Here is a 14,501-nt window from a genome sequence, read left to right as displayed (position 1 = left end):
TATCACATTAACATGTCCAAGACTTGTTGCAGACCAACTGCCGTTCAATGTAAGAAGACAAGGTCATCAGCGTTGGCAGTAATGCCTACATGGACATGCCCGAGCCCAGCATTGGAGGGTAGCAAGTGATCTTGATTAGGAGTTATGGTAAATCTGGCAAAAAGTAGTGATGCTACGAGACAACCCTGTTTAAGTTCTTTTCTGGTAGGGTTTCTGATGGTGGAATCCACAATTAACACCAGTTAGAGTTATCAGAGTTGCACTCAGGTCTCCATGTGTTGACCTTCTAAGATCACCCTACATAGTCAGTTTACTCCAAAACCTCCCTCTATTAATTTAATTGAATGCGTTAAGAAAATCCACACATTCTGTGTGAAGGGGTATTTTTATCTTGAATGGCGTGCCTGCTTACCAAGTAAGAAAGCAGCATACAATTGTCTGGGGCACAGCTATTCTTCCATAAAGCAGTCTGGGAACAACACATTCAATTATTAATATTTGCCCAGCTGGCTAAATCCTGAAGAAGGATTGCCGAGAATAACTTCACCCTAGGATCCAGTAAGAATATTAATTTGTGTGGTCAGAGTGAGCACCCTTCATTTGGTGCTGGTGGAGTAGGATGGACTGAAGTTCCTACCCCACCTTCACCCTGTCATTCTAAGAGACTGGTGGACAGGTAAAAACACGTGATGTGACAGGGAGGCCCACAATAGCGGGGAGCTTTTTCAGTGTAGCTGCTGACATGCCATGAGGCTTGGGAAGACTTTAACCGGCAGTTCACCTCAAATGCCAGCTGCACATGCAATACTAATGACTGACTCACATCCAAACCCAGTGGATAGACAGCTTTACCATCTGCTGTAAGCGGGCAGATAAAGCTTGAAAAATAAAGGTCTCCCACATGGCTTCAGAAATCCGGGTGCCGCCTCAACATTACTCATTCCAATAGTACTGGACACTATAGCGCAGCACACTACTTTCTTTCGGCACGGTCTCCATTCCCAAGTATTGCAGGAATTAATCGAAAAGCTTTCCACGCTTGAAACATTATTTAGCAGATGTCCTCTTCACAGTGCAAGTTTGTTTTTGATTAATGATGGCTTGAAACAAGTTGCATCCTACTTAATGAGAAAATATTTCTCAAAATAGAAGTTCATGCATAACAATATGTCTAGAGACATCTTCAAAATGATAATATCAAAGTGTTAGATAAGGTTGATGATGTTCTCATCTAACTGTTTCCATAATGGAAAATTACAGTCTATATAGACGCATAATAATAGAAAATGAAAGAAAAAAAAAACATTTCAGAAAATCCATCAATTTGCTCAACAATGCAGCAGCGACTACTAATAAAATGTACTCTGGTTCACATGTAGTTGTTCTTTTCTAGAAGTTTCTCTGGAAGCTGTTGTTGTGTCTCTTGGAGACATTGATTTCAGATTTGTTAGGACAGGACCTGGTGAGCTAATCCTATGAGTTCTGCTTGCCAATGGAAATTATCTTGTGGTGTTAGTAACCCGCCATTAGTATCCTTGTTGCTGTGGCTTCTGAATACATTGTGGAACTGTTCAAATCAAGAATGCAGAGTTAACCATGTATACTGAAAAGCTGCAATATACAACAGTTTAAATATATATTTTGATGAAAATGTAACTTTCACTAGCTAATGGATATACATATGTGGTGTGTAGTAAAGAAAAGCTCCCCTCCCTACTCTTCACTCCCCTCATCCCCCTCCCTTTTGTGTGATGAAACACAGGAGGCTTAAGAGTGTCAGTATCCCTACTTTACTGACTACTTTAAGACTCTAAAGTAGTTTGTTGCTAATTTGTATAGGCTCAAGAAGCTCTTTAAGTGGTGTTATTAAATAAAACAAGAACTTCTAACCATAGTGTTTTGATTGCTAAAGTAATATTGAGAAAAGAGCACATGATTGAGCCTTTGCCTTCTTGAGTGATGCCATTGTCTTTGTGATCTCCCGTAGGGAGGCCAAGGCCTGCGTCGTCCATGGCTTTGAACTGAAAGACATAACTACAGAGCACTTGGACGACATCCTGAAGAATCACACTGAGATTGTGTTTGCTCGCACCTCCCCTCAGCAGAAGCTCATTATCGTGGAAGGCTGTCAGAGACAGGTATTATGCACCATCAGCCCCAAGGATTTGGGAATAGCACTACTGCCATCAGTTGGAGGCACTAGACAGCTCTTTATTCACTCAAATCCCCAACCTGTGTGCACCCTGACACAATATGATTTGGACGCCGTCCTGCCTTGCCAATAAACCACTGTCTCTGGTTGCTTAGGCACATCCAGTCAAACTGGAATTTCCATGCTGCGCGAAAGAAAGGCCTGAAAAACTCTCCATCCATCTCTTCCCCTTCCTCCTACACTTCAGGATAGAGCCCCCTGAGTACCACACCCTTCCCGGACCGATAATGTAAGTGTATATTTTACCAACACCCCGTTTCCTAGCTGCTCTCATCTCGGCGTTTTACCCCTACTATCTAAGTTGCTCACCTTCAGTTCTAACTCTCTCCCATACTTTGTAACCTGTGCCTTGCATAGGCACATCATACATATACAACACAAAGATATAAAGGCTGCCATTTAATGATAGACAATAACATTACTTGTTTGTTGATCAAATACAACACTGTGTATGTTTTAACTTGCTAGTATTCAGTTTGGCACCGTAAATAAAACCTTATTTGTCAATGGAAAAAACATTAACCTGGACTTCAAAGAAATTAAGGACAAAAAAAATGAAATGTATTTCCGCACATCAGTAAAGTATGGGGTGAGAAAGAAATGCAACTTGACTAACACCAGGCAAGTGTGGGTCAGCACAGTAAGGAGGTGTGCATATAATTGTGGTTGAAGTGTTTCTTGTGGTGAGTTGAGTGAACTCCTCATTTACCATGTGATGGGGCAAGCTAATCTAGCTGCTACCCAATGCGTCTCCCAGAGGGGTATGGAACAGCGTAAGAGGAAGCCCTGTGATCAGGAGAGGCCAAACAGCAAAGCTTATTGCACCTGCCAGCATTCGGGAAAGATTGAACGTGGAAGAACAGAAGCTCATGGGCCCTCTGAACAAACAACTTACTGGCAAGACCAGAGTTTAAATAGCATATGGTTTAGAGGACTCCATGAAGCAGCAAACCTGAAACCTGGCAGCTCTAAAATGGTGTTGACGGCCCTTGCCGAGATAAAGCTTTGGATCCTATTATAGAACCCAAATAGAATCAATAACCACCTGACCAATGTGGGTATTTTTCCATACTCAGCTGATGCAATGTTTCAGTCTCAGGTTGCCCTCTGCTGTCCAAATAGCAAAGTGCACCCACTTCAACAGCAGCTATCATTTCAACAAACAAACGAAAATTACATGCCCATTTTAGGGCACTAGCCACGTTTAGAAGCCAGACGCAGTAAACTCTAGGGTGTACACTAGAAATAACACAAAAATGGTACAAATATAATTGCGTCCACCAGCTTGTCTTTAGGCACATATAAAAGTAAACAAAAATCCAAAGTGTAAAAGACTATGGAGATACAAAAGTATCCGAAGTGCACTGAATTATAAGATGCTGTGTGCAATGTTAAAAAGTTACAAAGTGTAAAAAGTCAAAAGGCAAACCTAGTTTCCCAGTACTGATAGTTTTCCCTTAACAAAATGAGCAAGGGGCCAGGGGAGTAAAGCTGAAGGCTTCACTTCCCTGTAAAATGTCAAGACAGGTTTAAGAACAAAAGCAAAATGTTTGGGGGTCCATAGAACTATGAAGGTAAATTGCCAAAAGAGAAGTCTTTCCTAACACAATACATCACCCCTGAAGCACAGTAGGCACAACTGATCCTCCACTTACTCATGAAGCCCACACTCAGCCAAACAGTCCAGCTAATTAGCACCAAATCACTTACCAGACCGTGAGTTGGAAGGTTATAGTGAAAGACCTCATTATCCAACTTCACGAAAAACTTGACCAACACAACCTCCTATAGGATTACCAGATCAGCTTCCAACATAGATGCAGTACAGATACCATCACCATCCAAGTTGTTACCGATGCCCTCGTTCTACAATACTGACCCATGCCTATTGGTCTTGCTCGACCACGCCACCACCTTTGACACCATCGATCACAACACCCCCCCTATGGTCCTTGCTACTCGCTTGATGTTTGAAAGTTCAGTTCTCTGCTAGATCAAATCCTTCCTTGTAGAGAACTGGCTGTGCAAACAGTATAAGGGATTACCCCATCCATCTGCTAAACAAAGCCTCTTTCTCAATCTTCCTATTTCTTCTCTCCGTCCTCTACAACTCATCCAGAACAGAACTGCAAGACTTATCTTTGGCCTCAAGCCCAGGAACCGCATCTCTATGGAGCTGAAATCCCTCCACTGGCTCCCCGTGGATGCAAGCATTAAGTTCAAGACCCTCTGCATAATCCACAAGGCTTTCTTGGGCCGGGGCCCGCACTATCTACAGCGCTCTCTTCCTAAATACTCTCCCTCCGGAGTCCTACGCGTGTCCTCCTCCAACTCTCTGCGGATGAGCCGCTTTCACAAACAGAGATTTGGGGGTATATCTTTATCCTCTGCAGATGCCTCCCTCTGGAACAGCCTCCCTTCCTCTCTGCATCTTGAGCCGGACCGCCTTAAGTTCCGGAAACTCCTCAAGACCTTCCTTTTCTCCTCCTCTTCCTCTCTCCCTCTGCCTTTCTAACCTCCGTTCTCTTTCTCTACACCCTCCTTCCTCCTTCTCCTTCCTAACTCTGTTCAGTTTTGCTGACTGGTGCCTGGTTCACCTCCAGAGCCATAAAGGTCCCAGGCTCCCCCGCCAGTCTTTTGCACTTGCCTCCAGGCTGCTGCATTATGTTCAGCATTACTGCACTTTCAGCTTACGCTCAATGAGCAGTGCAACCTCTCTGCACTTATTCCAGGGCCCTGCTGGACTGGACACGTTTGTTCCCCCCAATCCCTCCTTCCTCACACCTCCGGATGCATGCATGCATGACCTAAATGTACTAGGACTAGTAAGTTTGTCTGTCCTGTTGCCATCCACAATCCCTCACGTTTTTTTGTCCCTCCTCCCTAGCTGGTCACAATATGTAACACTTCATGCACTTGCACTAGTAGAACTGCTGTCAGGCCTACTATGCTCAGGCCTAGTATGCTAGTGTTTCTGTTAAATCATTCGGATACTTCAAGGCCTAAGAATGATTACTGTACTCCCCTGTTCCCTTCCTGCCTTGAACCGCTTTGAAGCACTCCACCTGTGTATAAGCGCTGTATAAATTACAATTAGCAATTACAATAACAATAGAAGATGGTGCTTATCTAGGTACACCATTTAGGGGTTTGGAGTGGTCACAATTGGGAACCACGTGCAGTTTGCACTAGCCCTTGCCCCTATGACTGCCGGTGCGATCTGTAGACTCTTGGGTTTCAGATGATCAGCATGCAAATGCGTGATCTCAAATCGCACTGGCAGCGGGCAAAGCAATCTATCTGCAATATATCCGTGGCAGAAGTCCTCTGCCCTCCTTTGGCTGCTCCCTGGACTTCCTTTCTCTCTTTATTCCCCCATTCTTTCTGTAAGCTTTCCGGTTCTATCCAGCTGCGGTCCTGCTACACGCATCCCATAGTTTTCCCATGGCAAAGATATGACACTGCTATGCATTTTGGGATTATAGCAGAACGCAATGTTCAGATCTGAAAGTAATTGATGATTGCATTATATGGCCAACAGCCCCAATAGAACCATTAGCTGCCTTCAGCGCTGACGTAGGTGGTAGCCAGCTTGCAGTGTGCTGCGGGGACCCACCTGACTCCCAGATAGAGAACACCTAGTTATGCTCGTAAAGTATCCGTTCCCACCCCGTAGACCACCGCCAACTGACTTGCCATGACCAGTGCTTTCCTCCACACTTACCTACAGCCACAGAGGCACAGGGAATCCATGAATATAGAGCCATGAAGCCAGACAGGGGGGGTGCTCTGATGACAGCCCATATGAGCAGGTTCACTGGGCCACCCCTTGCTAGCAGGTTCCATTCACTGCAACCCATGATGCCTGCGACATACCGTGTGGGCAGGCATTTGATACCAGTTTTCCTCTTCCATCCAGGGCGCCATTGTTGCAGTGACAGGTGACGGTGTCAATGACTCCCCGGCTTTGAAGAAGGCAGACATCGGTGTGGCCATGGGCATTTCAGGCTCTGATGTCTCCAAGCAGGCCGCTGACATGATCCTTCTTGATGATAATTTCGCCTCTATTGTGACAGGGGTGGAGGAAGGTAAGTCCTGTTAGCTTGTAGGGTTTGAAGGTGATTAATTCCAGTGCTCATTCCATAGTTGGAAGCAGCCCATTAGCGGTTATGATATATGATATGATATATGGTATGATATGGCATTTATAACCCGCCCATACACAAGTCTATGGTTTACTCCATTGTGGTCTCCATTATACTGCATGAAACACATCAAATACCACTATGTATGTTGAAAATGTATTTAAGTATGTCATAAGGACAGGATCAGGTTGGGTATGTTTTATCACGTGATTCTAAGGATGTGTCACGTGATGGTCACCAACGTTACCTTCAACTGCAGTTATTTGTTCCAGTGTGTGTATACTGTTGTCCATCTGAAATGAACTGGTGCTATTCTGCACTATGCAAAGCATTGCTCTGAACACAGTTAATGATTGGCTGGGTGGTTGGCAGTCTCACTAGACAAGACAATGAATGGATGACACTTACATGATCCTCCAAATATCATCTGCTGAGTACCTGAGTAATTTTGTGTCACTTTGCGTGAGGTAGTTCAACTGCCTAAGTATGTTTCCTCTTTTTAAGGTTTTAGCTGGACTCTGCACCCATTTTAGACTCGACCGGAAGTCTGAGGTCTAGAAACGTCTTGCCTCGTCCCTGTTTTTCTGTACCATGACAATCCTTGCTTGAGATCGCACCTTATCCCAGGACACAGTGCATTTCTCGACCTTAAACACACTCTGGGGCCTACAGGCCAAGTGCCATGAGAGAGGAAACGGTTTCATCCCTTGAGTTGCTAGTTTATACATTAGCACCCTGGACGGGGGCACTAGCCAATCAGGGAGCTTCGTACATGGGCTGTATTCATTGGCATAAGTCATCTTTCCCAGCTCCTCAGTGCATCCCTGGCTGATGCCTGAGTTACCCCATCCGTAACCCCCAATGGCACCTTTAGTAGCCGCAAAACAAACATATGCGCGCTAAAGTGTATGATACATTAAAAGGTGAAAGATTTTCTTTTTTCTTTTAATACATTGCATTATTTAGCACCAACAGTGCAGTTCCGTGAGTGCTTTTGGCGATATGACCCTCAGTGATGGGCCGATCAGGTCAGCAATGGCGCTGCCGCCCACTTTATGAGACCCTTGCTTCGCTCTGGCCCCTAACTTGGGCATCAGGCCATTACAGGCAGGGTTGGCTCACCACCTCAGTTCATACCCCTCATGAAAGGATTGTGGGACCTTACTGGGCCATAGGTCAAACCATAAAGATTTGCTTTAAATCGTTAAATTAAAAACATGTGATGAAAGCAAGTTGCACATTTAGGGTTTGGAAGGTTTATTGAATATGGGATGGCCAAACTGATTTTAGCGTCCAAATGAATTATATATTGATCCTAAAATATAGCTTAATAAGGGGGGAAACATATTGCCTCAAATTCACCCACGCTTACTTAAATTGCGAATTAATTGTGCAAAACTGAGTTAACAGCTGTTTCACACTCTTGTTGAGTCATGCCGGTGACATTTTCCTTCAGGAAATGGCCCTGGGTGGGACAGGCTAGACCACCCATATATCCCCTTCAGGGACTGGAGACGACTCTCATCTGTAGTGGCCAAGCCCGACCACATACACCGTGTCCAGCATGGGGTTGTCTCCCTCCATGCAGCCCAGCCAACAGACCTCTTCTTTGAATTTTGGTGGAAGCAAATGTCACTAAAAGACCACCTTTCCACTGATTAACAGCCTCCAGCATTTTGGTTTAGCGATGTAAACAAACCTGTGACCTTGAAGAAAAGGAAATGGGGCCACAATGAAGTAAAATGTAAGTGGACATTAGTTATGGGATAGCCAAGACTTGCCACTTTCCTTATGCTTAGCCTGCCAATCATAGGGGTACAAAACCCCCTGCTGGTGGGCCACATGCCTTTAACATTCCTTGATGCCGGATTATGATGAAGACTTTTAGGGAAGAATTTTCCTTTTGCATTTTATCACCAATGATGTCAATCAAACCCCCAGCAATTGTGTCTTTGTCTTGAATCCCTGCCTAACGTTTGACTAAGGCTTTTTAACTTTACTTACCCGCTCAGCTCATTCATTTTGCAGGCCCTGGTTAACACTTAAGGCTTCCAGTGCAGTGGGACTGTTTCCCTCAGTCATGTTTTGTATTTTGTTTTAATGCAGCACTCACTAACTTACAGTAGAGTGCTACATGGGTACTTTGTATCTGTAGAGGAGCAGCAGTATACATCCGCAGGAGATCCCACCCCCCAACTCCCATATATTGGAGACATGAGACAGTGCTTTGCCTGTCACCAGCTATCGTGCCAATACCGCAGCAAGTATTTGGAAGGAGATACCCATTGAGACAACCCTATCGAAAGTACCCCCAAAGTGATGACAACCTGCATGAAGAACTCCCTGAAGGAATATGAGAAAGAGCTAAGAAAATGAACTGATGACTTCATAAGAAAGTGAGAGATACCCATTAAGACAAATCCTAGAGGACAAATGATGAAGTAACATGGAGAAGAAGATTACATGTTAACATGTTGCAGAAAACAGAGGTTCAATAAATGTACAGACGCTGAATCGCAAAGTATTGATATTGATATTTTATTTGTGTTGCGCTCATACACCTGTTTCAGATAGGTAGGTGTTTCAGAAGGTAGATCAAGTCATTATAGAGGCTAGCTATGAGTAGTAAATAGAATGCACAGGAAGCCGCCATTGTACAGAAACTGGACATTGGTATCATGAAATAAATAAGACAGAAATCATGAAGGGAGAATGGAAAGCTGTATTTCAGCAGAATAGCAGGCTCAAGGGGCTGCATGGCGAGGCTGCCTGGCCTGAACTCAAGATCTTAGAAATCGAGGTCAGCTATCTACTCTGAAGAAGAACGAGTGTGCAGAGGATGCATCTTTTCATGTTAAGGCACAAGAAAAAACACAAAGGATGCCAAGTTTGAATTCATTTAGAGTATTTAAAAATTGCAAAACGGTCCAGTTCGTGGTCTCCTGTCACGTGAGCCAAGGCGGGAAATAGAGCTTGAACCTGAAGTTCAGGACACGATAGCGAGTACCCTCATTACCATGTATTCCTAAAGACACGAATACTCTACAAGGCCAAGTACAAAGACAATTTCATGGCAGAAGGCATGGGTGATGGGCGATGCTGGGCTAATTGGGTGGTGAGGTAGCTTCATGTCCTATCTCCCTGCACATGGGTCTGGGTGTCACCTGCTGCTAAATGAACTGAATGTTCCAGACATGGCACAATTGTGCCAACCAATTGTATTAGTCTGTATAATGAAGGACCTTATATCTTAAGAAACCAATGAGACACAGTGTAATGACTGTTTCTGAAATGACATGTTTGAAGAAGTAGGCATAAGTTGTCCACCTGATATAAAACAGCCAATAACAATCCTAGCTCCTATATAATTCTATATCTAGATGTTTCCCTTAACCAATCCTGACCCTTGATAGGTTGCCACGTAGTATGATGTCACTCTGATGCATAATTGAATATACGCCTTGTATTTTCTGTGGAGATAATAATAATAATAATAATAATAATAATAATAATAATAATAATAATAATAATAAGATCATTGAGCGACTGAGCGTACGCCCATTGATGTTCGTTGTAACCTCCCTGTTTTAGATAATTGTTAATAAAACAGTAACTTGCCATCTTTTTGAGTTTTTCCGGTTATTTGGACTCAATATAATTCTGGTGTAATCCCATCCATTACATATACACGTTCCAATGGGCCATAAACCCATATCCCTTTTTCCCTTTTGTCTGAAAGGCAGCTTTATGCATTTTGATGTGCCTAGGAGAGGCTGGTGGTAGTGTAAACTGTGTTTTACATCTTTTTTTGGTGCACTTACATGCGACCTTTGTTTTTTACTTCATGCCATTTGACCGTCTTCCTGCCAGGTCAGGGAAGCCCATATAAGTGCATGAACTACCAAGGCTCTGCTCAAGGTTCCCAGATAGTGCATTTGTGTGCCTTTGTGTGTCTCAACTCTTCAGGACTGGGTTTAGGACTGTCTAGTTTAGGGATAGGCAAACCTTTTAGTGCTCAACTCTAATGCTTGTTGAAAGCTTCAAAGAAAACGTTTGAGTCGAATCGAGCCAAGTTGTTAATGTCTGATTTGGCTCAAATTTGGTTAAAAAAACTTTGAAAATCATGTGGCTTTTAATAACGGATGGGGCAGATTTTAAAAACCTTTTTGATGCTCTTGTGCATCTCATCACATGTCCCAAAAAAGACATGCACCCGATTCTCAAAGGGTGTTTGGACGTGTACATCACATTCTGATGAGCATATTCAGATACCCTTATTCACCCCCTTTGTGGATTTCTCGCCAATTAAGGGGTGTTTCTGCACATTTCAAAGTCTACTCTGAATCTACACATGACATTCTATTTCAAATGCACAGAAAATAGTCCTGTTGCCCTGCACCTACTTGGAATAGACGCAAGGGAATATGCAATGCATGACCAGATAATTGGCAGCCCTGTCATGCATTTTCTTTTATATAGAACAGCAGCAGCATGAACGGCTTCTGTCCCACCCACTTGTATCTTTATCCCTGAAACAGGGATAGAAATGCTCTCCCTGCCCTTTTTTACCATTACAAAATGCTGGACCCTTTCAGGGCTTGTTATTGAGACATGCTCTCCTAGCACCCACATGGGTGCTGGGAGCCTGTCATACAATAGTGTTGGGAGCACCCTAGTTTAGTCCCAAAACATATTACTGCCAGGAAGTGCCTCTTGCAAGGCAGATGGGGGTTTGTGGCTGTTCAACCTGTTTGCATGGTGCAGATTCTTTTCATTGAATTTTGGATGAGAATGGAAGCTCTGCAGCCATTCTTGAGATTGCCCACTGGAACTGGGAGTTCAAAGACGAGAAGCTTGCTGACAAACACCTGGTGGATTCCTTTCGAAGTGAAGCAGCATTGCCCAAGCCAACCATCACTGCCTGGTGCTGCTTCTACTGCACCCAGAGAAGACCCTCCCCTGTTCCTTCTTCCCGTGGCCTGTTGGGAACAATGAATCCCACAACTGGCTCCAGAATCTTGCTGTTTGTGGCTGCCAGCGGTGTCCCTGGATCATCCTCTGCACTGCCCATCTGCTGAAAAGGCCACTCTGCTGCTACGATTAGCATCTGGAGCTTGGGACTTAGAAATTCCTTGGCAAGTGGCCCAGGAACATTGTTACTTCTCTCCACTGTGAAAAGGGGCCTTTTTGGAGTCTGTTTCTTGCCACTGCCACAAGCCAGTCCTACTGGTCTCAGACCGGGGCCGTTGTTCTTCATTTGCTCTGTCCTGGTGGTCCCAGCACATTGCGGGAGTCACTGTGGCTGCTCTCCTGAGGTGTCTGGCTAATCCAGGAGCTAATCTGTCAGAGTCGTCCCAGAACCGAATATTGGAACCGCATAGCTGAACCCAATCCCAAATTTATTTTAGCCACAGTACCTGCGGCTCTTGGACCCCCATCGATGGTATAAGTGAGTGAAGTAAGCATACCTCACGATTCTGGGTGCCCTAGGGGTGTTCACCTAGAAGAAAATCAGAGTAAGAGGTGCAAGAGGACTTTGTCCTGATCAGCAGACCCAGAAGGACTGCTAGCTTGCCTTTGAAAACGTTTTGCTTGGAACTAGCTGACACTAAAAATGACTGTCTTCCTGTGAAATAGGTAACCTTGTTAGGGACTCAGATGACTCCAGGTGAAGTTAAAGCTTTCTGGAAAGTTAGAGGAGCTGTTCACCTCAAGTTACCTGAAAGTGTATCCAAAGCCATGGAGCCCAAACCCAGATATGGCCATCAAGAGGTCCAGGTCCCTTCTCCATGTTGCGACTATGTCATTTTTGTAATTGCTTTCTGCATAAAGTGGTTAAACCTGAGGACCGGATCCAATGCTGTGGAGCTCTGACTCAGCTACTGACTTTGCCTTCCACTGCGCCTTTGATTGCTTTGAGATTTTGTAATTTGTTTACTTTTTCCTACCGTGCGGACCCTTTTAGAGTATTTAATCAAGGGGAACACTTATTAGGTACAACACAAGGACTCTCCTCATTTGTAAAATATTTTCTCCAGGAAAACCATTAAGTCAGAAGGTAACTTTTCCGAGTAGGTCAGACTGAGTCCAGGTGCCTAATTTTGGTTGAACATTGTTTGGCCTATACCTCGGTTTTCAGAACCAGGACAATACTTAGTTGTTGTTTCTGATATTTTTAATTTCCCATTGGATAACACCTACCGATCACCCACTGGATTTGAGTTGACATCATTTTCTTGGGTCTGTTTTAAAGGATTTGCTCTGCATAGTTGAGTAAAATTAAGAATGACATTTGCTTATTTTTCAGGGTGTTTGGCTAATACAAATGTGCACTTTTATTTATTTACTAGCTTGAACTATCCGGCTTCGCCCGGGATTTCAATTCTCAGATTTTTAAATCTCTGATCAGTAAGTCTTACTTCAGTTACTTCAGCAGTTTCATTCCTTCGTTGTTCAGCAGCACTAATTCTCTTAACAGCAAGTCATGTTTCAGTACCTTCAGCAGTTTAGTTGCTTTGTTTTTTAGCAGCACAAATTCTCTCATTAGTAAATCTTGCTTCAGGTTCTTCAGCACTTTCATTGTTCTGCTCTCAAAGCATGTTGAATTCTATCAGCTTCATGGTCTCGAGATCTCCTTTCTTCAGAATATTCATCATGTTTAAGCTTTGATGCATGATGATGAACACTTTCTACAAATGACCTTTAGATGGCGGTGTAACAACATAAAACGTAATGCTGAACAACAAAGTCGAAAAACCAAAAGGTTGATTATCACAGGAACGGGATGACCTATCAAGCCAGAAATAGTTGCATTCATTTGTCAATGAAATAAAGAATATTACATGCATGACACCAGATATATATATAATTGTTTTTCTTTTTGTTTTTGGTTTATATTAAACCTTACACAAAATTATATTTCAAAACCATTATACCCAATTCATTACAATTCATATAATACAATCAAGTGCAAGATTAAAAGCTCATTGTCTATGGTAATTAAAACTACATAATACATTCCACTTATCCTAAAACAAGTCATTTTTTACATACAACTGTAGACTTCATTCATCAACAAAATGTTTATGTCTAAGATTTCTATCAAATATGTTAGAGTTGCCATAGATATTTGTTTTCTGACACATATTCAGGCCAAGTTAGGTCTTGTTATGTCATTATATTCCGTAAAACAAAAACCTCAAACCCTTAGCCTGGAGCTCAGGGAAACCAATGATAATGTGTTTTTAATGTTCCCTTGCCTCCACATTCCTACATAAATGAAAATGTAACTGACTTCCAGGATCTTTCGATCTCATTCCAATTACTTCATAAGTGGGTAGGGGATTCAGTCTGAATCACAAAAAGAGTTTTCCATTTGTGAGATGAACATTTATTCAGATAGTCATTGATACTATTGCAGGGCTTCTTTTCCAAAGCAACTATAGAAAAGAGACAATATTTACAAATACTTTCTCTAGAGTTACACCAGTCACAATCATATAGTGCTCTTTTAACAGCCGGAGAATTATCAATCTGAACTTAACTGGTAATGCCAATGCATTTTAAAACAAGTTGTTTAACACTTGAGATTTTCCTCATTCAGATAATACCTTTAGATAAAAACACCAAGATTTGGCCGGGGGTGGTCAATGACTTTCCTATACAACATCAAAGTTTTCCATGCCACAGTCAAGGCTGGTGACAGTAGGCACAACACCCATCTTAAAACAAATAGATGTAGACAATTGGGCAAGGTTAGTGTCCACCTTCTAATTAACCCCTCCAATTTGGATCAAAGCTGTTCATCACAAGTAAATAGAACGTCTAATCCATATAATATACGAAGAATTACCTTAATTGTGAATATATTAAGACTGGAGAGAAGGAAAACCATCCAAAAAGTTAATTCATTTTCCTCCGTTGAGTCGCAAAGAGTATACATTTTAGACAAAGGGCCTCATCACGAGTCTTGCGGTAACCCTTAAATGCGGTGGTAGCACTATTACCACTGCATTTAAGGGTCCGCCAGATCATGGACTTGGCGTATTTGCCCCCAGCTCTCAGCTGGGGGCAAATCCACCACGATTTTGCCGATTTTCGGTGCTATTACTGCCAGCGCTAATACCACCGGCGGTAATAGCGCA

The 14,501-nt window shown here is 43.1% G+C and overlaps 1 protein-coding gene across 2 annotated transcripts in view; it reads left to right on the top strand.

Moving 5' to 3' along the window:
* The window catches only part of LOC138523462 (sodium/potassium-transporting ATPase subunit alpha-2), a 504,124-nt gene that overhangs the window by 325,126 nt on the left and 164,497 nt on the right, over window positions 1-14,501 (top strand). For both annotated transcript variants that reach the window (XM_069635440.1, XM_069635438.1), the window contains exons 15-16: window positions 1,988-2,138; window positions 6,132-6,300. In XM_069635440.1, the coding sequence (XP_069491541.1) occupies window positions 1,988-2,138; window positions 6,132-6,300 (320 nt within the window). The remainder of the gene's footprint in view (window positions 1-1,987; window positions 2,139-6,131; window positions 6,301-14,501) is intronic.

This window comes from Ambystoma mexicanum, chromosome 1q, assembly GCF_040938575.1.
Source record: "Ambystoma mexicanum isolate Mex_15411 chromosome 1q, UKY_AmexF1_1, whole genome shotgun sequence".
In the NCBI taxonomy this organism is placed as follows: Eukaryota; Metazoa; Chordata; class Amphibia; order Caudata; family Ambystomatidae; genus Ambystoma; species Ambystoma mexicanum.
This window is presented reverse-complemented; position numbering and strand designations above follow the sequence as displayed.